General features: G+C 41.5%; 1 protein-coding gene across 4 annotated transcripts in view; it reads right to left on the minus strand.

Annotated features, from left to right (window-relative positions):
- The window catches only part of RALGPS2 (Ral GEF with PH domain and SH3 binding motif 2), a 186,089-nt gene that overhangs the window by 107,157 nt on the left and 54,633 nt on the right, over positions 1-24,299 (minus strand). For all 4 annotated transcript variants that reach the window (XM_053243459.1, XM_053243456.1, XM_053243457.1 and 1 more), the window contains 5 exons: positions 22,631-22,681; positions 18,865-18,948; positions 9,443-9,532; positions 6,914-7,006; positions 148-274 (listed from right to left, as the gene is read on the minus strand). In XM_053243459.1, coding sequence (XP_053099434.1) covers positions 148-274; positions 6,914-7,006; positions 9,443-9,532; positions 18,865-18,948; positions 22,631-22,681 — 445 coding nt within the window. The remainder of the gene's footprint in view (positions 1-147; positions 275-6,913; positions 7,007-9,442; positions 9,533-18,864; positions 18,949-22,630; positions 22,682-24,299) is intronic.

A 24,299-nucleotide genomic window follows, 5' to 3' on the forward strand; every position in this document is an offset into this window, starting at 1 on the left:
TATATATTCTCTTTAAACTGAAACAAAAGCATGCACAAATAGATTACCATGTTTTTTAAAATAAAATTTTCAAACATTTGTGTAAAATGTGTCTTCTGCCCATAGTTACAGTGTGTATATATGAGTAAATTTAAGAAGTTATCTTACCTAAATAAGGAATACAAGGAGTCATCTTCAAGCTGTTAATATAATCTCTAAGTCTTTTATAATTATCTTCTTTACTCATTACATATTCCAACTTGTCAAAAGTAGTTTTGTCCTTTCGGCTCAACAACTTTCGGGGAAAAGAACCAAAAGATCAGTATCATGAAACATTGATACTTCTGTCAGGAATTAAACAATCTTGATTATGCTCCTCCAACATTTTAACAATTATATGATACGAAAGAAAACAATGAAAAGTTACAATTTATTGCATGCAAAATTTGATACCGAGTCCATAGAATACTATTTGAAACCATTTTTTGAAACCAACCAATCAATCCCATGATAATTTTGGCTACTCTTTTCTGTACTTTTCTAGTACAATGGCAACCAAACCATACACAGTATTATAAATATGGCTATATCATCAATATATCATCACTACAGGCATTATGATACTGGCACATCTATTTTTAAGCTCCATTCTTAATAATTAGTAACATCAAGTTTGTCTTGTTTTCACATCCCCTGCATATTCAGTTGATGTTTCCAGTGAGTTATTTACCCTGACCCCTAAGATCCTTCCCCTGGAAAGTTAGCCCATTTAGATCCTATCTTCATGTAAGGTCTAAACTTCCTTTTAACCAATCCTCGCTTCAGAGATTTTTTTTAAAAAACTGAGCGGTTTTCCATTCACAAATATGTTTAATTTGATTCTGTTGTGATTACTGTTCCAACCCCAGAATGGCACACCACTACAATCAAGATACACAAGGAGTTATATAGCAGACAAAAAAATGATCGCCTGCAATACTCAAGATAACACAGGTCTGTAGAAAAATCCTGCTTTATTCTCTGACTGGTCTACTGCAAGTGGTAATTCAACTACTTAGAAAAACATGGTCTATATACACATGTCTCAATTATCTAGACATTTTATTTAATAGAGAACCAAAACAGAGAGACATGAAGAAAAACCCATGAAGAATATATGTTTTCTGGAAAAGCACATCTTTCAAATCAGTCAGTCAGGCTTAAAAGAAGATTAACAACCATTTGTAAGGAACATAGGAAGCTGCCATATATTGAGTCAAACCATTGGTCCATCTAGCTCAGTATGGAGCTGGCAGCAGCTTCTCCAAGGCTGCAAGCAGGAATATCTCTCAGCCCTATCCTGGAGATGCCAGGGAGGGAACTTGGAACCTAGGTGCTTCCTTGAGCAGCTCCATCCCTTAAGGGGAATACCGTATAGTGCTCACATTTGTAGTCTCCCATTCATATGCAACCAGGGTAGACCCTGCTTAGCTAAGGGGACAAGTCATGCTTGCTACCACAAGACCAGGTCTCCTCCCTGACTTAAAAGAAGATTAAACATCATTTGTAAGGATCATAGGAACTCCTTACAGGATATATTTCATGGGACACCGTAGGGATTTATGTCACGTGCAACACCTACATGATATCAAATAAAACTAATCTTTATTCCTCAATCATCTTATTTCACACAGAAATAAAGTTAAGTAAAGCTGTGAGCAAATCCATAGCTCTCCAGGTCTTAACAATATGAGTTATAACACCAGCATTCAAACTGAAGAGATGCAATATCATAGTTCATCAAGACTTCCAAACATAACCTCATTCCCTACAACACAGTTGTGTTTAATCATGTTTGAAGAAGATAAAAGATTAAAAGGTTAAGACATCTGACTTGGGCAATGGGTAACATCCTTTTTAAAAATCCAGTTAGTAGTCTATCAACAGAAATACACTTTTAATCTACATTTCTTTAACATGGCTCATGTTAACGGACCTAGTTATTCAATTAAATTGTTAAGACTAATTTATCAGGCATAGTTCCAACATGCCTACCAATTGCAATTGTAAGCCCTTATGGTTCTCCTCTTTGTAGCTTGGACCTAAGCTAGCCTAGATCGAAAGAAACAAATTGATTTATGACATGATGCAGTTCAGGCTCTCTTATACAGAGAGACAGGGATATCCTCTAACTGGAGCTTTGCGGCACAAAACTTGGTAGGAAGGCAGTTCTAAACCATGAATGGCTATCCACTGCTGTCAAACTTGGAGGCTATGTTAAAATGAACCTCTCATGTCCCAACAAAGCAGTTGTGAGAGTTAGGAACTGAATCTCCATTTATAGGGGTAGTACACCTGCAAATATCAGATAGTGGGGAGATTTATCAAAACCGGTTGCTTAACTGTAACTCTTGATCTGGAAGTGATCTGTTGTAGTCATAAGCAATGGATTCTGCGCCTGCACAGGGACCTTGCAGGCTGACTTAGTAGCTTCTCATGATGCCCCTCCTGCCTGCACGTGCTGTGCAAAGTTCGTTAAGATTGGCAGTTGGGGAATCTTCCTTTCAGTTTCTTGCAGACCGCCTGTGTTGACGATCTAAGAATGTCACCATGCCAATGGGAACCGTCATCAACTGCAGTGGGGTCGGCATGGGAGGGTCTTATGACTACAACGGATCACTTCCAGGTCAAGAGTTACAGGTAAACAACCTGTTTATCTGGATCGTGATCTGTTGTAATCATAAGCAATGGGTGATTAGCCGGCTTTCCTTTTGGAGGCGGGCGCAGTGGACCCAAAGGTCATGGCAACACCCTTTTCAGAACATTTCTTCTGAAGTTTGCCTCTCGTGCCATCCGTAAGTCTATTGCATAATGTTTAATGAATGGCTGTTGAGAAGACCACATGGCCGCCATGCAGATATCTGTCATTTTTATGCCTGAAAGATGGGCTGCTGAGGCAGCATACACTCTAGTTGAATGAGCACGTACTGTCTTCGGGGGCAGGATGCCCGGCCTCTGGTACGCCAAGAATATCAATTTCACCAACTAGTGTGCTAAGCGTTGTCAGGAGATAGGGCGACCCTTGCACTTCTCCTTGTATCCCACAAACAGTTTCTTTGTCTTTCTAAATCCCTGAGTCCTTTGCAAGTAATAGAGTAGGACCCTCCGGATGTCCAGAGAATGAAGAGACATTTCTAAGGGTTTTTGGGGGTCATTGAAAAAGGTAGGCAAGATTATATCTTGGTTTAAATAGAATTCTGATATTATCTTTGTGCAAAAGTGCGGGTCTAGCCACATGACCACCACCTTTACTTTTTCTTCTTCTGATTTTTAAGTATTGGGAATAAAATCCCACTGCACTGGCACAATTGCCTGTTTTTCCAGTAATACTTGCACCTCTTCCTGGAGCACCGACGTGGCCTTGGTGAACTTCATGCCCGAGAACGGTGGACGCGTTCTGAATTCTATCGCATAACCCGTCAGTATAATTCACAAGACCCAGCGATCTGATGTTATATTGTGCCATGCTTGGGTATGGCTTGCCAGTCTGATGTTGTTTCTGGCAACTACAGAACCGATGTTTGGGGTCCTGGCAAGAACTGAAACAATGTTTGGTGTTCTGGCTGGAATGGCAATGTCGTGAGTGTTCAAGTCGATGTTGTTGACCTTGGCTAATGCTGTTTTGTGGAGTGGGTGAACAATCCTGTCAAAAGGACTGTTTGGAATTGTCCTTATTCTGGTGGGCACTATTCCCTTTAGGCTTCTGATTGTAGCCTTTAGGCCATCGATACGGTCTGTATTGTTTGCAGAATTCCCTTTTCCCTTGGTAGTGGTAGGGCTTCTAGAGGGAATAAGAGTGGGCTTTCGTTGCACTTCCAGATGCGGTCGATGTTGTCATAAAGTTTCGTGCTGTGAATTTGGATTTCTTCAAAGATTCCATTGTAGAATCTGTGTCATTATGAAAAAGACCTTTCCCATCAAATGCAAGGACTTCAATCCGCTCCCTCATATCTTGTTGGAGAGACGAGGCGCGCAACCAAGCGTGACGATGCATGCTGATTGCTGTGACCATCGCCTGGGACAATGTTTCAGCCAGATGTTTGAAGGCACTCAACTGTTGCTGTGTTATGGCTGTTATCTTGTCATATGTTTCATTGAACTTATATTGGAACTCTTCAGGAGACATGGCAGTTGAGTCCTGTAACAAGGTATCCCACAGGATGTGGTTATAGCGGGCCATGCAGGCTGCATAGTTAGCAATTCTAATTGATCTTACAACCCATCACATCCAGCTTTCTACCTTCCTTCTCTCCAGGTGTGGTGTGGTGGCATACCCCACAAGAGGAGGAAGCACAATCAATGACCAATGAATTGGGCACTGGATGGCGTACAAGTTAAGTGTCCTCTCCTTCTCGGACTCTGTACAACTCTCCAATCTCTTTGGAGTGGGGCAGAGACCTGCAGGGCCTCCCAAGCTGTCTTATCCGCTTTGCTAATGGCTGGTATCATGGGCAATGCCACTGGGTGAGCTGTTCTGTATCTTGCCATCATATTATACACTGGGTCGGCTTCCTCAGTCTCAGGTGAACTGAGCTCCATCCCAAGCGCCTCCGCAATCTCTCTTACAAGGGTATGATAAGCCTTCAGCTCTTTGGTCGGAGATCTGGAGAGGTGAGGAGGTACGTCTGAAGGTGGATCAGACCTATGACTGTCAACATCAGAGTCGGATATTTCCAATGCTTCCTCTTCTGTAGAATAGGCATATGGCGAGGAGGGCACCTCTGGCGGCGGAGGACTAAATTTCCTTTGCCTCTTTCCTGCAGGCTTCTCTGGAGGCATTGAGACAGCGAGTAGGTTTCGGGCCTGAGGAGCTGTAACATCTGGCCACAACATGCACGGCAATGCCTCCAATCGGGCCGGTGGCACAGGTGGTGCTTGAGGCACTATGTCACGTTGCCCCAGATGTGGAATCATCTGGATTTGCGGTTGCTTGAAATTCCCCTGTGGGGCAGAATGGGGATGCTGCACCTTCCATTGCAGGTAGTCTGCATAGTCATCAGGTGGTTCATGGCGAAAACCACAGGAATGAGCTGGAGTAAGCTGCTTTGGTGTTGCCGGCTGCATTCGAAGCAGACACATGGATGGAATCCTGGGAGGGTCTAGAGGATCTGCCTCCTGTTCAATGTCAAGCCCAGTATTCAAGAAACCATGGAAGGTAGACCCTGAAGGCATGCTGGAAGCGGAATCTAGCAGTGCGTGCAAGGCATTCGTGGTTCCCTGGCGCTGGCAGTGATCCTCTGCTTGTTCTCCCAGGTGCACCCGCACATTCGGAGTTCTCAGGGTCAAGGGAGACTGCTCCGGGGTCTTTGCAGGAGACAGAAGATGAATAACCTTTGATGGCTGTAAAGCCGCTATCGTGGCTTGCAAAGGATGGGCCGTCGACAGTGAAGCTTGCAAAGGATAGGTTGTTGACATTGAAACTGTTGTCGACATTGAAGGTGTTGTCAACACTGAAGCTGCTGTCGACATCGAAGAAAAGGCCAACATCGAAGGTGTTAACATCGTAGCCAATGGACCAGCAAGCATCGATGCTGAAATACTCGATGTTGAGGCCAGTGCCCTCGACTTTGAAGGGGATGCTGTCGCAGGATTGATGGCAATGCTCGATGGCGTAGCCACCGCCGTTGCAGTTGACAGTGCTGCAGAACCCTCCGAGTTGCCATCAAATGATTGCACTACTGAAGGAGAAGGGGTGCAGTGCTTTTTCGGTGGCCCAGCATATTCATCAGAATCACTTCCAGATTTGTGATGGCGCCTTCTTTCGCCGTGTCTATGGCCCTTCGCAGACACCTCTTTTGGTTTTTTAAAGAGGTAGAGCCTGCGGTTTTAGACTGCTGTTTTGCAGATGCGTAGGCGGTCGACTTTGACCCTGACCCAGATTCCGATGCCGATCCAGCACTCGATGTCGACTTGACAATTGACGTTGTTTGGCTGCTTGACACAGAAGGAGAGGTCGGGTACAGCGTTGGCGGGCAGAGCGCCTCATCATACAACGCCGCTCTAAGGCGTAGAGCTCTATTCTGCTGGGTTTGCTTGGAGAAAAAGCAGCAAATCTTGCAAGCAGCAGTATTGTGCTCTTCCCCAAGGCACATTAAACAAGTGTCATGGAGATCAGTGGATGGACGTTTAGCGCGGCATTTAGCACAGCGCTTAAAAGTTTTTTCCACTTCCATTCCTGAAGCAAAGGTTTGTTTGTGAAGTTTTCGTTTCCTTATCTGTTCCAAGTCCAAACACAATAAGTTCTTACAAAACAAGCCAAATCGTAATCCAAAGAAGTCCGTTTTCCAATCCTGGTCAGTTTAAGGTATACCGAGGAGCTATTACAACGAGGTATTAATGCTAAGGCGGTCAAAGAGAAACTGAAAGGAAGACGCCCCAACTGCCACTCTTAACGAACTTTGCACAGCACGGGCAGGTGGGAGGGGTGTAATGAGGAGCTACTAAGTCAGCCCGTGAGGTCCCTGCGCAGGCCCCATTGCTTATTATTACAACGGATCACAATCCAGATTATTCAGTAATCCCCTAAAATTTATTTGAACAAGTGCAAGTCCAGATATTTTATTCTAAAGAACTTTTGAGGATAATGGTTTATGAAATTGTGATGGAGTCACATGTACTTTGAACATACAAAACCTATAATTATTTTCTTATGCTCTACATATAGCATGACCATATGGAGCAGCTGTTTACATCCTCCAGATGGGAAAAACAAGAGATATGTGCCTTTCGAACACCAAAAATAAATTGCATTAAAATGGAAAAAAAAGAATGATTAGAGATTAACAATTACTCAATCACTGGAACAAACAGAAAAGTTTATAAAAAGACCTTTCAGAATTAATTTGAAGCTGAGAAAGGGGAAGCAATAATTCATTATTCTGTACATGTTACTCACCGCCCATGTTTTAGTCAACCTGAAGATAGGGGCACTTTGTAATCCAGACACCACAGCCATAAGGGCATGTAGATTATTCAGTTCATAGAGTTTCTGACGAAGAGAACAAAACAATTCAATGTTAAAATAATATGTTGCATTTACCACAATTTAAAAGACCAACCTAGAGGCATCCTGAACAAATCTGATATCAGACAGCAACTGCTAATTCAGAAAAATTAAAGCTTTCCAAATTATTATTACATGAACTTTAAAGTAAAGGGCAAAGCTTCATGGCTACATTGTTCTATACAACCTATCACACTGTATGTGATCTTGGTCTGAGGCAGACTTAACACCTTCCAATATGTTACCCACCATTAAGAGAACTCAGGACCACTGTTCAGACTCATGCACTCTTCACCCCCAAACTTCTAATGCCAACCACAGTCAGCATTATGTCTATACCAACTGAAAAGGAAGGTAGGGGAAAGTGTGAGCAAGAAAGACGAGGGAAAGGGGAGGAAAAGAAGCGCTACTGATCTCTTAACCACAGTTACAATGTTAGGAATTATTCGGTCTGCACCACCTCTTTCAGCAGTTCAGATATTAATTTCCCATGGCTATCATATCACTGGGGTCAAAAGTACAGCTCTGTTTGGGAGACTTTTGACAATAGAAACATATGACCATATGAACACAAAAAAATCTAAAACTTTTCAAGTAGAAAGTAACATAAGTTTCCCAATACAGGAGGACCTTGATATTTGAGGGGGTTCAGTTTCCCGCTGCAAACTGCGAATATAGAATCATTAGGGACTATAGGATGTGGGGGAGGGGTTAGGTTCCAAGTTGTCGAGAAAACAATCCATCTTTTTAACCGTGCTTTGCTGGTCCCCTTGAGTTGACCTGTGCCGCTGAATGGCCAAATGGCCAAAAATCACACGTTTTAAAAAAACAAATTTTAAAATGGAGCCCTTTTGAGGCTCCCAAACACAAAATGGCAGCCATCCCTGACCCACATACACAGAATTAACCCCTTATTTTCTTATCCCCCCCCATGTGGGGTGTTAATTACCCTACCGTGGATATGCGAATCCGTGGATGTAGAGTCCACTGATATCAAGGTTTTACTGTATTCCACTACACATAAGGACAAAGTCCCAAGAAACCTGATATTTATCAAATCCTAATTATATTTATTCAGAAGAAATAATTTTGATGGGATTTAATTCCACGTATGCTTAAGACCCCAGCCCAAATCTCACTGGAATCAATAAAAGAAAAGCATTGTTTATGTTCGATTGCAGTTATTACAGGTTTATCTGAATTGTGCTTATTAGAGATGAGTGAAGTTTCCCAGAATCATTTTGGAAATGAACAGTGTTGATGGGCTATTCATCCAAGTCCATCAAAAAAGCAGCCTGTTGGCAAACAAGGGAAACCTTCATTACTTAGCTTTCCTTCTCCTCTCATCCCCCTTTTTTCAAATGAGGCAGCCATTAAAAAAAAAAAAACCTCAAAGCAATGAAAAGGAGTCTCAGCTGCTTAGCAAGAAGGCTTCTTCTAAAAAGGCGAACCCTGGAAAACAGGAGAGAACAAAAGCCAAATCCACACAGGAATCATCTTAACCTTGAGGGGTCGCTGAAAGGAAGTTGTCTTTCCTCCCCCACATTTTTCTTCAAAGAAGCCTAAGAGCTAAGCAATGGAGATGTTTCTTTGCTGTAGTGCCAAGGAATCTTTGAAGGGCTTCCCCTGGAATATGGGGAATGGCAAAGTAAAGTCAATCCCCATAGGGGACTTTCATGATTGGACTGTCATCAAGGGGTTGGTCATTGGCCCCTCTCCCCCAGTTTCCTAGGGACAGCCCTTCAAAAATCCTCCATACTGCCACAATTTGATATAATAGATCTCAGTAGCTCCATGACATTGGGAATGAACTTCGATGTTACAGGGGCATAAACTGAGGGTTGTAGAATCCTCATGGGTTTTCTACTGAGGGCTGGGCTATCCCCCTACACCGCAGGTTTTTGCTCCAGCTGCATCTGAATTAGCTCCCTCTTTAGTGTAATGGAATTCTGGAACTCCATTACACTAACTAAAGAGTGAGGGGATCCAGCAATAGTTCTTTCAGATTTTAATTCAACTCAGAAGAATTGTTGGACCTGTAAAGTTCACCCCTCCTTGAAGGCAGGCTTTAACAGGCCTCCAAAATTAGTTTCCAAACCTGGCTGGCATCCCTAATCATCAAACCCCACCCCCCACCCTCTCAAAGTAAACTCATTGACAATATTATACCTTTTTTGACTTTATCACTGTTCTTCCACCTCCAAAAATCAAGGACTGTTCTCTTAATATTGCTCAATTATTCCATTTACAGACTGTATATCTGATAGACAAGGTTTGGGCAATATATAAATGTGATAAATAAATAAATAAATAAATGATAAGGCCAACATTTTCTCAGGGGTAAAGCCAATGTTTAAAAGCATTTTTCTGAACTTGGACCCGACCATTTCACCTTGATGGATGCAAACAAGTTTTTCTTACCTTAGCAGTTTTAATATAGTGGCTCAGGACTTCAGCTCTTATTTTTAACGTCTGTGCATGAAGAATCTCTCTAACAACCCAAAAACTTACCTAGAAAAAATAATCAAAACATGTAACACCACAAACAGGAAGGAGAAAAGAAAATTAGGGGATAAATTAGTATAAAAGTGTGGAGCTCTTGAAATTAGCAGTCATGTTTTTTAAAATTCTGAAGAATACTCATTAACAGCCTGTTTAACAAAAACATTCATGTTACTTTACTATGAACATCAATAGTTTTTTAAACCATGTTCGCAATTCAGCATGAAATAACTAAAAAATTCTCAAGACTAATCCGGTGTAGTTTCAATGCAAAATTCAAAGCATTAGGCTTATTTATAGTAATCAGAGCAAACCCATAGCAGTATCATGTTTATCATGAGAAAGCTTCTAACACCAAGTGGTTATGTGCGGTTGTAAAAGCAACGAACATTCTAATATTTTAACTGCTCACAGAACAAAACTAACAATGTTTGCTGTCCAACTTTTGGAAGGGACGGTAAAGTGATCAGTCTGACTAGGATTAGCAAATCACACAGGTTAAAACACAAGCTGCTTTGAGAAGAGTCTGAGGATTTGAAAGAGTTTCCAGGAAGAAGCTAAGGGACTGTGAGCTCACAGGAAAGATGGGGAAAGGAAATATGCAGAGTAGGCAATGGACTGAGAAAGAAGAACTTGGGGGAAAGGTGAAGAAGATGGAGAATAGCCAATGGGTCTCTGGGGTGGGGGGGTCCATTACACTTACAGTCAAGAAGGCTGCATTCTGTGGGTGGCTGGAGGGTGACAGAAATGATAGGGAAGTCGACCAAGAAATGGGATGGCTAAAAGAAGCAAGAAATAGGAGTTCCCCCCAATTTATTCTTTTATTGGATCTTCCTAAATATTTTTCAGTGAAATAAAAAATAGTTTTAATATTCACTTTTTTCCAAAAGCAGAAGCAGCAGTTTGCATCACTTTAAGAAAGAAAACTAGATAATATTTCTTACTTAACAGTGTTTACTAGAAGCCAATTTCTAAAGAACTGGAAGATTAGTTCAAATCAGTCTGTGAAATTCAGTTCCCTTGCCTGCACCCTCTGATTGTTGGTGGGTGTGTCTTATGTGTGGTTTTGCTCTCGTTCCGCTTCCTTCAGTTTGTGTCCATGATCTACTGTTTGCTCAAGGACTTACATCTCAGCTTAGTGCTACCTTTCTTACAATGCTGGCTTTTTAACCATCATCCTAAGAAAGTGTTTACCCCAGTCTACCTCAGACTGAGCTCTCTTAGCAGACTCAAAGCAGACTGTTAGTCTATCCACTAGACAGACACTGGAGGATGGGGAACCACCACCCCCATCCATGTTGAACAACTCTGGCTTGGTAAAGGAAGCACCCGGGCATAAGCAGACATTTGATGCCACAGAGGGAAGTGGTCTCACACTGGATTGGGTGGTCCTGTGGTGTACAAGCTAGAGTGGTAGGAAAGCCAGCTGAGAAAAGAGGATCCCCCTATTGAATCATGTACATTAGGGATGTGCATGGAACCATTTGGTGCTCCATTCTAGGAGTGCTGAAACAGTTCCAACAACGGTGTTTGAACTGGTTCAGAGGACGGGGGGTTGCTTCAAATGGCAGGGAAGGCGGGGGGGGGGGGAAGCAGGCATGTGGGGCTGTAGAGTGCCTCCTTGCAGTCCGGACCAGCATCACCACGCAAATGGCCAACGCACGTGAACATGCATATTCATACAGTTGAACATCTGTACCTACATTCCTCTTTTTGAGCTGAAATCACTAAGCCCCAAAGTTGGAACACTGGATTGTAGAATTCAGACACACTAAGCTGAATCAAAGCTTCTAATGCTCTTTGTGAGGGAAGGATGCCCAATGCCCTGGGTGCCCCTAGTGACCAGAATCCTTGGGCCACTCTTGTTGGGTTGAAATGGGGTGGGGAATGCAGACAAGGAAGGGAAGCATGAAGATGACAAGCAGGGCTCTTGCAGGAGTAGTTCTTGGAGAGAGCTGGAAGTCTGCCATGGGTTTGTGTGGGTTGCACAAGGTTACTTAAGGAAACCAATTAGAGCATCTATGGTGAGTGGGAAGGGATGTGGAAAGAGATGAACCTTAGGGCTCCCAGAGAGGATCAAAGCTGGTAATCAGAATGTTCTGGAGAGGAGGATTCAGAGTGCAGACCTGCCCTTCCCCTTCAAACTGAGGTCCAAGGGAGAGACTGATATAGCAGGGGACCAGCATGGACACAATATTTGAGACCATTTATTTTTAGACTTTCCAGAAACTGAAAAGCTGAAAACAGTGACAAGGAGTAACCAACAAGCCAGTTAAAAAGATGACACTCCCCTAATTCCCAAAAGGTCTGATGAAAGAGCCAGATCTTGAGCACCTCAGCACATGTCTAAACAAGAACCAGGAAAGGGACGAAGAATATTTCAAATGGGAGGGAATTTCATAACCTAGGGGCAACAACAGAGAAAGCCCATTCACACAGACCCATCAACTAAACTCTGTCATTAGTGGAAAACACAAGACAGACTCCCTGAATGACCTTATATGGTGGGCAAATACATGTGGAAGAAATCAGTGCTAAGCTATCTCAGGCTAAGGTCATTTAGGGCTTTAAAGTTAACCAGCACCTTGAATCACACTGAAAAACTGGCAACCAATGCATTTAGGGACCAGTTTATTTAGGTTTTTTGAATATCAAAGTTCTTGCATACTGGCATGAACTTATTCAAATTAAGATTCAAAATTGTATTTCATGAAGTAGACAATGCCTGACGGTGTGAATATCTGCAGCAGAAGCAGTGTACCCATATTTGTTAAGGAACTTTGAGGATATTCTACAAGATGTGTTACTTGTGAATTTAAATATTGAAAGAATGGTCAAAGCTATTTTTATTGATGTCTATACTCATTAAGAATTAGTGTCTCAATTTTGAATCTCCCTCTTTTTTTAAAAAAAGGAGAAGTCTATAAACATCTTTTCAATTCCATATCTCACTGTAGTCAGCGATGGATAAGGCACATGTTTGTAACACAAATTTTAACATTTCTATTGGTTTTTTTAGGCATAGCATGTACAACACTGTAACAGCAGTTCCCATAATAAAAAACTGCTCTATCATTTTGGACAACAAAATATTTTCTGCAGATCTTAAGTTGAAAGGTCTAATATGTGTGCCAACTGTAGCTTGCATCTCATGAACTCCCTCACCCCCATCTCCCAGAACTGGGTTTTTAGTTACTTGTTCACTCTAGCACAGTATCTACAGATGTGAAAGTAGTTACATAATTAGCTGTGGAAATGCTAGAATCCTCAACAGAGCACAGTATACAGCACAATCCCACCATTGCTTCCAAAATCCAGAATGCTTTTACTGAAAGCCATATGTTTATTTACCACCCCTACCCTTGCCAAACATGAATGCTAGTAGTTGGGGATTTTTGAAGGGGGGGGGGATGGATGATACACATTGTATCATATATTCAGAAATAGTCTTGAAAGAGTAACTGTATTAAAAAAAAAAACCGCTGAAAATTAGAAGTAGAACATTTTACAAATTAGTTGTCCTCTATATTTATCCAAATTGAATCCATAGCCTTTTACAATGACTAGTTACCATTTGTGCAAAATTTTAGATACCTGGGTTGCACTATTAAGATTTTGTCAATGTAATTCAATCCCCCACATTTTCTGATGCCGTTTCTTTAAGAATTGAGAAAGATGTGGGACCTACATAAAAAGTTTTAAATGAAAAAAACATCCAGATTAGTTAGTCATGACTGAGCACCAATGAAATCAATAAGACAAGTTAGCAATGGCTAACTGAAGTCCCATTAATTTCAATGGGTCTTAATCATGACTAGCTTAATTTGGATGTTGCCCAACTTTTACAAGGTTTCAGGCAAAAGGGAGACCAGTCAAAGAACTGCTTTTAAATAATGCACAGTTTTATTCAAGGATTCTAGAAGAGGACTGGGCCAGTGCGGTCTCTACAGGTGTTAATGTCATACAATTAAGTCATTAAGGACTGTTAGACAGAAACACCTCAAGGCAGGCACAAGCCAGTACCAACTCCCCTTCCACACCTAAAGCTTAACAGGTTAGTTACAAATTTTGACTGCATTTTGATAAACAGTATCAAAAACTGTATGAAATTGAAATAGTCCCATTTGAATCAGAACTTGAATATCCCATTTGAATCAGAACAAACCAAACATATCCAAGGAACAACCAAGACCTCTTTTGAGCAGTTTTAAGTCTATCAAGAAACCCTAACTTCTCCTTAAGGGTCTGAGTAAGAAATCTGTTAAAATGTAGTAAAATCTTTCAGCAAGACAGCCCACCCTATCAGCCCACTTGCAATCTGACACATACTGAAGCAAGAGAAACAGGTTGATAAAGGCAAATGGTCTCAAGAACAAAATCAGCCAATCAGTAATTCAATAAAGCTCCTTCTCGATCATGGCATAAAGTAGTTGATAGCATTATTGGGGGACGGGGGAGGCTGCAGGACACGAAGAGCTGATTGAAAAGCTAAGACAAATAGCAGCTGTGAGCGCACCACATTTGAGTTATGAATGAGTGAGTGGGATCAGAAAGTGACACCCAGTCAGGAGTGTCACCAAATGTGTGCTTTAAACTTCATTTTAAAAAGCATTCTCCCTCCTCCTACAGAAACTCTAACAAACATGCAGGAGTTGATAGACATTTATCTTAAGAAATCAACTAGGAATGTACCCAAACTGATTCAGTGCCTCCATCAGGAAGCACCAAACCAGCTCAGGTGCCCACATCTGAACTGGTTAGGTGGGGAGGAGATTGTTTCCTTTAGAAACCAGGCCAGTGCCACGCTTGAAAAAGCAGTGGGGCAGGTAAAGAACTGCTTACCTGGTTTTTAGAGGAACCAATCCCTGCCCACCCAAGTTGGTTCAGGCACATCCCTAGAATCAACAGTTATTCCTTCATACTAAGTACACATGGAACTGGAGAGAGAGAGGATGAATTAATGAGATGATTAGTTTTACTTGCCGAGCTTAAGTTTGAGAAGACAAGGTCAAACAGATGACGACTTCATCTTGAGAAACATTAAGAAATCAAAGTGGTCCCTTAGACAATTTATTTATTTAATTTATATTCTGCTCTGTCCCATTGGTTCAGAGTGGCTCACAGCATTTTTTCTAAATGTTAAGAGTCCTGTACCAAGGGGCTCGCAATCTAAAAAATAAAAATGGAGAACTTGCATTGCTTCAAGAAATCTTGGTACACCCAAAGGAATCCAAGTCTGTTGCTGGCTATATAATGAGATGCTATATGTTTAACCTCAAGTTTTGTCAGCTTGATCAGATGCAGACCGCTCTGAACATGCACATTCCCTAAAAACAAGTTAGTGTGCGCCCGGGAACAAAATTCACTGTAGTCATTCTTTTACCTTAAGAAATTAGCATTTGAATTTATTGTATGAATGTTTATTGGCATACACACTGAATAAGTCAAGTAGACAAGCTCTACAGTTGTTAGAACTGGGGGAAAAATTGGATATACAAGCCCCAGTTTGAGATGAGAAAAAACAGGATGATTACCTGTAATGGATGATCTTTGAGTGATCTGCATACATTCACAATATTGGGTATTCTGCCTGTGCAGTAGCCTCGTGGATAGAATTCTCTAGCTCCTCAAGGTGCTCCGGCCTGCCCATTGCATTGTGCACAACTGTTATCTCTAGCAGTTGGAGTGCCCTATGCTTGGATGTCCCAAGTTGATGAGTGAGCTGAACTGCAGTGGGAAAGGATGGGAGGGTTGTTTGAATGTACATGGATCACTCAGATTATTTGTTAGATGAAAACAACCTGTTTGTTGTGATCTGTCGTACATTCACAGTATTGGGTGATTAGCTAGCTTATCCCTGGAGGTGGGTGGGTCCAGTGAAGTTACTGAAACATTCTCTTTAGCATTGCAGGGGAGGAGACCTGGTCTTGTAGCAAGCATGACTTGTCCCCTTTGTTAAGCAGGGTCCACCCTGGTTGCATATAAATGGGAGACTACATGTGTGAGCACTGTAAGATATTCCCCTTAGGGGATGCAGCTGCTCTGGGAAGAGCATCTGCAGGCTTGCATCTCCCTGGCATCTCCAAGATATGGCTGAGAGAGATTCCTGCCTGCAACTTTGGAGAAGCTGCTGCCAGTCTGTGTAGACAATAATGAGCTAGATGGATCAATGGTCTGACTCAGTATATGGAAGGCTCCTATGCCCTCTTAAAACATGCCACCTCTACAGAGCATATATCCGGTGTGTAATGTTTAAACAAATGGTTGGTTTGATGTCCATGTGGCTGTCTTGCAAATGCCTGATACTGGAATACTTGAAAGATTTGCTGCCGATGTTGAAATTGCCCTAGTGGAATGTGCTTTTATATGCAGAGGGGACTTTAACCCGTTTCTTGTATGTTATTGCAATTAATTCAACCAAGACAAGTCTTTTCCTGGATACAGACTTGCCCATATTCCTTCCCTTATATGATATAAATAGTTTAGTGTCCTTTCTTTGTTGTATTCAGGTAGTACAAGCGAGTCCTTTTGACATCTAGGGATTGAAGAGATTTTTCCATGTCCATGGACGGATACTGTAAAAAGGCTGGAAGAATGATGTCTTGATTTATATGTAAGTCCAATACGACTTTCCGCCTTCTCTGCCCATAACCAAACACTTTTTCTGTGAAGTCTGACCTTAGCCATGTCAGTTCACTGACTATGTGCCATTGTGAGTGCCACAAGAAAGGCCATCTTTAAAGGATAAGAACTTAATTGAATTGACAGTAAAGGTTCAAAAGGGTGTTGAGTCCCTTTGTTGGGTATTTAGGATCGTTCCTATATACTGTATTCTTCATACTGGGGTGAGATGAGACTTTTTCCAGTTCACCAGAATATCTAGGTCTTCCAGAAGACCCAGGATATACTATATCTGGTTGGAGAGGCATTTTTTGCTGGTTGACTCTACCAACCAGTCATCCAAATACAGATATATATTTGTGTGGCCTCTTGTCTTGAGGTACACAATCACCACACATATGCATTTTGTAAATACTCTTGGAACTGTATTGAGGCCAAAAGGAAGAACCTTGTATTGGTAAGCTGAGTTCACTATTGTGAACCTCAGGTGCTTTCCATGGCTTTTCCTATTCCCATGTGGAAATACGCATCTTTCAAATCCAGTGTTGCTAACCACTCCTTCTGCATTAGTAAGGGAATGCCTTGCAATGTGATTATGTTGAATTGTGGTTATTCTGTAATGAAGCTGTTCAATCAGCTGAGATCTAATATGGGGCGTATGCCCCCATACCATTTTGGTATTTGGTACCTGGAGTAAAATCCGTTTCTAAGGTTCTTGTGGCCTACCAGTTCTATTGTATCCTTCTCCAGTAATTATTTTACTTTCTCTATTAAAGCTGGAGTGGGGTGGGTGTATTTTATATGCCTGTAAAGGCGGGCTTTGTTCTAAATTGTTGTTGTGAGGAGAAACTTAAGTATGTAGTACACCACTCTGGGCTCCTTGGAGGAAGAGCAGGATATAAAATGTAAAACAACAACAACAACCGCAATCAACAACAACAGCAGCAGCTGCCACCGCCGCCCCAGGTCCTTGGGAAGGACTCGATGTCTGGATAAAACAAACCAGTCAATAACACCTGTCTGACTGTGTAAACAAGAAACAACAACGCCGCACACACTGAAGTTAAAAGAAAAACTGGAAGTGAATAAATCAGAAGAGTTAGAAAAATCCTAGAGTCCAAACTCAATGGCGCAAACACCATACAAGCCATAAACACCTGGGCAGATACACTGCAGGAATAATAGACTGGACCCAGGCAGAGCTAGAGACACTAGATCGTAAGACCATGACCATCAATCATGCTCTACACCTCCACAGTGATGTAGATAGGCTACACCTCCCTCGCAGCTCAGGTGGAAGAGGAATGCTGCAAGTCTATCAAACAGTAGAGGAGGAGAAAAGAGGCCTTGAAGACTATATCAAGGACAGTGAAGAAGATGTACTTCAAATGGTCAACAACGAGAAACTATTCAACACCAATGAAACAAAGCAGGCCTACAAGAAAGAACAAGTCAAGAACCGAGCAGAAAAATGGAAAAATAAGCCCCTGCATGGTCAATATTTACACAACATAATTGGAAAATCAGACATCACCAAGAGCTGGCAATGGCTTAAGAATGGCAACTTGAAGAAAGAAACAGAGGGTTTAATACTGGCTGCACAAGAACAGGCACTAAGAGCAAATGCAATAAGAGCAAAAATAGAAAAATCAACAACAAACAGCAAGTGCTGCCTTTGTAACGAAGCAGATGAAACAGTGGGCCACCTAATCAGTTGTTGTAAAAAGATTGCATAGACTGACTACAAACAAAGGCATGACAAGGTAGCAGAGATGATACACTGGAACATCTGCAAAAAATACAAGCTACCTGTAGCCAAGAATTGGTGGGACCATAAAATTGAAAAAGGTGGTAGAAAATGAAGATGTAAAAATATTATGGGACTTCCGACTACAAACAGACAAACATCTGCCACACAATACACCAGATATAACTGTAGTCGAGAAGAAAGAAAAACAAGTCAAAATAATCGACATAGCAGTACAAGGGGATAGCAGAATAGAAGAAAAAGAAATAGAAAAAATCACAAAATACAAAGATCTACAAATTGAAATTGAAAGGCTGTGGCAGAAGATGACCAAAATAATGCCAGTGGTAATTGGTGCCCTAGGTGCAATTCCAAAACAGCTTGAAGAGCACCTCAACACCATAGGGGCCACAGAAATCACCATCAGCCAATTACAAAAAGTAACTTTACTGGGAACTGCCTATATTCTGCGACAATATCTATAACAGCAGCAACAAAATTGATAATAAAATTCAGCCATCCCAGGTCCTTAGGAAGGACTCGATGTCTGGATAAAACAAACCAGTCAATAACACCTGTCTGACTGTGTAAATAAATAATAATAAATTATATAAATTATATTGTGCACCCAGATGTTACAATTTTCAGCACCCAAGCATCTTTTGTTATCTGTTGCCATACAGGAGCAAAAGGTGCCAGAAATATGGATATTTGGCTCGGTTCTCTTTGTTTCATCAATGTGTCAAAGATGTTGTTTAGATATGTCCTGCTGTTTCATGTGGTTTTGTTGCTGCTTTGATCTCCTATGGTCTTTGGTCTTCTTATTTGCCCGCCCACCCGCCACCACCCACCACCATTCTCTTCAGCTGGCCAGAGCCATTCACCAAATAGTAAACACTTTTTTCATTCCCATTCTAAATCTATGCAAACATTTTTATTCACAGAGGGTACTGTACGTAGACTGTAAACTTACATGGTTGAATCTTCTTGTAAAGGCAACTGCATTTGGGGCAGAACTATATTTCTCTTTTTTATTCCAACCACAACTTGACAGCTCCTGGACAGAAAATGAGAAACAGTTTAAGCCAGATCCAGCTCTTTGCTCCAGGCTGCTTAGATACAAGTACACATTTCAATATATAAGCTTGGTGGCCAACATCCAGATTAATGTTTTATATTCTAAATAGTAGTGTGCAAGGTTCGGTTTGGAGCTATTGAAAAGGCCTCCGGACCGGTCCGGAATCCCGGCGGTTCGGAAGGGCGGGGGAGTGTTTCTTTAACGTATGTGGCGCGTGTGCGCCAGCGGCGGAGACAAGTGCGCGCGCCACGAAGGGCGCATGCGCGCCTCCAGCTCTTCCTCATTTCAGGCTTACAAGGAGAACAACGGGGGCAGGGGCGGCAGGGAGGAACTCTGCCGCCCCAAGAACGTTTTTAAAAGCACCAGTGCTGGAGGGGGAAGAGTGGCGGGGGGGGGGGAAGTACTACCACCCCCCCTTAAAGAGACACTCCCCCCAGTGCCGGACCACACTTCTGTGGTTCCGTGCACATCCCTAATTCTAAATAATGTTGCACATTCTAAATAGGGGAGGGGAAATTTTCGCCCTCTCCTCTGCAGCCCTCTGTGCCTCCCAAAAATATTTCTGCTCATATTGTCTGAGGATTGTCTGCTCAATATAAGGTAGAGACACAGCTTACAAAATTTCCTTTGTGCCCAGTTAGCATGGTACTGGTGGCACTGGCAAGTGCATCATTCACATAGATATGTACCAGACCCACTCTGCTTAACTCCTAGAGGCCTGAGGGAAGTGTAAATATGTGCATACTAATTGAAGTTTTAGAATGCTTCTACAGAAAGTAAAATAAGGACATTTCACCATAGACAGGTACCAGAACAAAGGGTTTTTGATGCTTTATAAACAAGCCACCTCCATGATACATTTTCTATTTACAATAAGCTTTCTGTATTAGCATGAAAGTAATATTTGTGTCACAGAGGTACCGTGTTGAATGTTTCTATAAGAAACTCCTTTTGGAAGAAATTCATTTGCTTTGGAGCATTTGTGTATAAAGGTCAACACACCATTAAGTATACCATAAACATGGCAAATCCTTAATATAAGGTAAATTAAGGACAGATATAGTTATTTATTTTAATGGTCAAGACTGAATCTGTTCTGTTAAACAGCTGCTTATTTCACAGTAACTTGTAGGCCGATATTTAACGATACCAACTACAGAATTGCAATTTCATTATTAAATAGAATATTCACACAGGAACATCTTTATTAAAAAGACTGACATGCCCAATCCTAAGTGTACTTAACCTAGTTAAGCATGTTGTTCATGTAAGACTGAAAGAGTCATTCTAAATCAAAGGTGCATGCTAGTCAATGTAGCTTTTTCATTCAATTTATATTTAAGCAATGCAAAAAAAGAATTTAGCATCTGTTGTGACATAAGCGTAGGTAATTGACAGTTACCTTAAAGCAATACTTAAGGCAATAAATACTTTAAATACTTGGAAGTAATACCAATACCAAAGGCCTCTCCTCCCTGAGATAGATCAATGAGATAATCTGGACCCAGAGGAAGAGGGCCCTGGAGAAACTCCATGAGAACCTCAACAACTGTCACCACAATGCTCAATATGAGCCTAGCCCAGGCCTGCTCAACTTCGGCCCTCCTGCAGATGTTGGCCTACAATTCCCATAATCCCTGGCTATTGGCTGCTGTGGCTGAGAATTATGGGAGTTGTAGTCCAAAAACAGCTGGGGGGGGGCTAAGTTTAGCAGGCCTGGCCTAGCCCAATCAGTGCAGCATACAGAAGATTATTTTTTTGCTCCATATCCAGTTATCATCTGAGGTACAGCTCACAGGGATACATGACTGGGCCTTTTCAGTAGCAGAACCTAGACTTTGAATTTCCCTCTCCAACACCACTTGCTTGGCCCCTACTCTGCAGATTCTCTGGTGCAGATTAAAAACTTATTCCAGCAGGTTGGATTAGTTCTCTCCTCCTTCCTCAGTTGTTGTTATTACATTTTTGCTACACAGATTTTTGTGTGACTCAGACTATGTGCTAGCTATTTCTTATTTTGTTTTAATTTGCATTTTTATTATGTTACATTTTTATTCAGATATATTTATTCTTATATTGTAAGCAGCTCTTGGGGCCTTTATAGCCAAAAAGGGACCTAAAAGCAGATTTATTTATTTATTTTAATTATTTTTAAAAGCATTGGACAAAAAGCAATTTCAAGTGATATTTTAAAAGACTTCAGAATATAAAAATACTATTTGCCTGGCAGTGAAAGGGACAGAAGTGAGTGCCAGGACAGCCTACCACAACCAAAAAGGCCATCTCACTGCCTGCCACCTGCCTGCCATACACCTAACTCCAGAAGGCCAGAGTACCTGGAGAAGGGCCTTGATATATATCTTAAATGCATGGATATATATGTGTGTGGAAAGACAATCCTTTAGATATCCACGTTCCAAGCTGCATAAGGCTTTAAAGGTAAGCATCATCATTTTGAATGGTGCTCAGAAATGGACCAACTGCTAGCATTTCCTGAGGCCAATTCCAGTTAGCAGCTGTATTCTGAACTACTGAGTTTCTGAAAAGTCTTCAGTGTAGTCCCATATATTGCACATTGTAGCAGTGGAGTCTGAAAGTTACCAGGTTATGGATAATTGTGGCCAGCCTATCTCTGGTCAGAAGGGGTCACAGCTAGACACCACCCTTAGCTTCAAAACATCACAGATCTAATGTTACTGCTAGTCTTTCAGGGTTTGGGGGATTCACTGTTTTGTTTCCTCTCAAGCTCAGCCCCCACCTGCAATATATACAGGAGTATAATACTACTCACCTTACAGGATTGTTGGAATTACAATAAAATAATGCATACCTAGATAGAGAGGTATAACCTGCCAAGTGAGAACATCACTTTACACACCTGACAGTGAGTTTAAGAGACCATATTTAAGCAGAGCATAATGATTGGATACACAGGCTATATCTTTCCCCTCCATCATTACATATGCCAGTCAGCTAAGAAAAACCTTAATACGTGGCAAAGAAAATTCAAACTCTCACTCAGCTGTGAAGCTCCATGGGTGGCCTTACAGCAAGCCATTATCTCCACATAGAGGATAACATGGCATAAGTCCATGCATGCTGTTCATTAGAGCAAGGACAGGATACAAGTGTGAATTATATTATAAACTAACAAGAATCAACACCAACACACTACTTCCATTTGTCACTATTTTGCCCTGTATGCATCATGAATTACTACAGTAAATCTAACAGTGTAGTTAAATAGAAAATCTGCTAAAACAAGACATGCACAGGATTTTTTTTTCTCTTGATCATCATGGAATGTTTCAACATCACTGATTCATTAATGCTTCCTTCATATTAAACTCACATAGGGACTTCAAATATTTTATTTACAACGGGTACGGAACTGAGCCTCTGGGATGCAGGAGACTAGAAATTTGAACCGCAATAATACACTTCATCCTACTATTACCTGTTTGTAGCTACCTATTTACCAACATTATTAAGTCTAAATGACAGAGTTCTAAAACATATCTACAACCTTGCATGTTTGCATGTGTCCACACAGACATATAAATAGTTCCATAATATACATTATATGTGGGTTGACATAACAAGGGAATGACTATTTTATGTAGAGTCAAAAGTGTTTTTTAAAAAAACAAGAAACACTTACCTCTGGTTGAATAGCTTTAAATACAGGAATATCCATTAGTGTTATCTGACCCTAAAAAAAGTGCACACACAAAAAGACAACACACTCATGTTAAGAAGAAATTACAAATCGTGTTCCTTTGAGATGCATGTCTCGGGTTGGGCTTACTTTTTAAAATTCAATGCTAGAAAAATGCCCATCATAATTTTGGTGTGTCCTTCCCACACTCTGCCATCCAAGTTATTACTTCTGGAACAGGAAAGAACAAGATTACAGGCCTGGGGGGAAAGAACTGAACCGAACTTCTATCAACAGTAGCAAAGATTTGGTTGCAGGGAACCCTCACGGGGGCTTCAAACGATATAGTCCTAAACTGAATTTAACAAGAAAGCTCACTAAAAATCATCAATCCAGTTTGCTGCATCAGTGAGAAAGCAGCCAACCCCGATGGGGTGCCCACAGCTTCCATATTAAGATGCAATATGTCTCAGACCAGATGCTGGGAAGAAAACCAAACAGCGATGGCTATCACCATCAAGCCCTGCTTATTATTTTTTCCAGGGGCATCTGTCTGGCCACAGCTGGAAGCAGGGATGGACTATATATCAGGGTTCCTAACCTGTAGGACTCCTTATGATGTTGAACTACAACTCATAAGAACAGCACTGCTGGTTTAGGCCCAAGGTCCATCCAGTCCAGCATCCTGTTTCATACAGTGGCCCCCCAGATGCCTCTGAGAACCCCACAGGAAAGAGGTGAGGGCGCACCCCCTCTCCTGCAACTGGTATTTAGAGATAATTTGCCTCTGATGCGGGAGGTGGATTACAGCCGCCATACTAGTAGCCATTGATAGACCCGTCCAACATGAATTTGCCTAAACCCCTTTTAAAGCCATCCAAGCTAGTGACCATCACCACATCCCATAGCAGACAATTCCATAGCTTAATTATGCACTGTGTGAAAAAGTAGTTCCTTTTGTTGGTCCTAAGTTTCCTGGCCATCATTTTCATGGGATAACCTCTACTTGTAGTGTTGTGAGAGAGGGAGAAAGATTTCTCTGTCCACTCTCTCTATTCCATGCAACATTTTATAAACCTCTACCATGTCTCTGCATAGTTGCCTCTTTTCCAAACTAAAAAGCCCCAGATGCTGTATGCAGCACAGTGGTTCCAAAACTGGAAGCATCCAGACGCTGAACTACAGCTCTCATCAGTTCCCATTTGGGAACCACTGCTGTAGCAGATGCTGTAACCTTGCATCATAAAGAAGGTCCTCCAGTCCCCTGATCATCATGGGTTGCCCTCTTCTACACCTTTTCCAGTTTTCAATGTCCTTAAGGTACACCTGGAGTATTTTGAAGTGATTCAGTAAGGCAATCCTTTAAGATTGCTTGGCTGCTGTTTTACAAAACCATACTCATGGGAGAGCAGAAAATAAAGTCATACAAAATACAATAAAGGCAACACAAACATAATGTAAAGATCTATGATTAAAATGCCCATGTTTTCTGGTCAGAACAAAAATCATAAAGGCAAGTCTAAAGATTAAGTTCTGGAAGGGGAAGAGGAAGCATCCACAATTGTAGCGCCACTAGTGAGCAAACAGTGTTTGGAGACAGCCAGCCAGAGATTTAGTTGGGAGACTTTCACTGTGGAAACAAGAGGAAGCAGTAAAATGCTTTGCTTTTTAA

The sequence above is a fragment of the Hemicordylus capensis genome, chromosome 4 (genome assembly GCF_027244095.1).
Source record: "Hemicordylus capensis ecotype Gifberg chromosome 4, rHemCap1.1.pri, whole genome shotgun sequence".
In the NCBI taxonomy this organism is placed as follows: Eukaryota; Metazoa; Chordata; class Lepidosauria; order Squamata; family Cordylidae; genus Hemicordylus; species Hemicordylus capensis.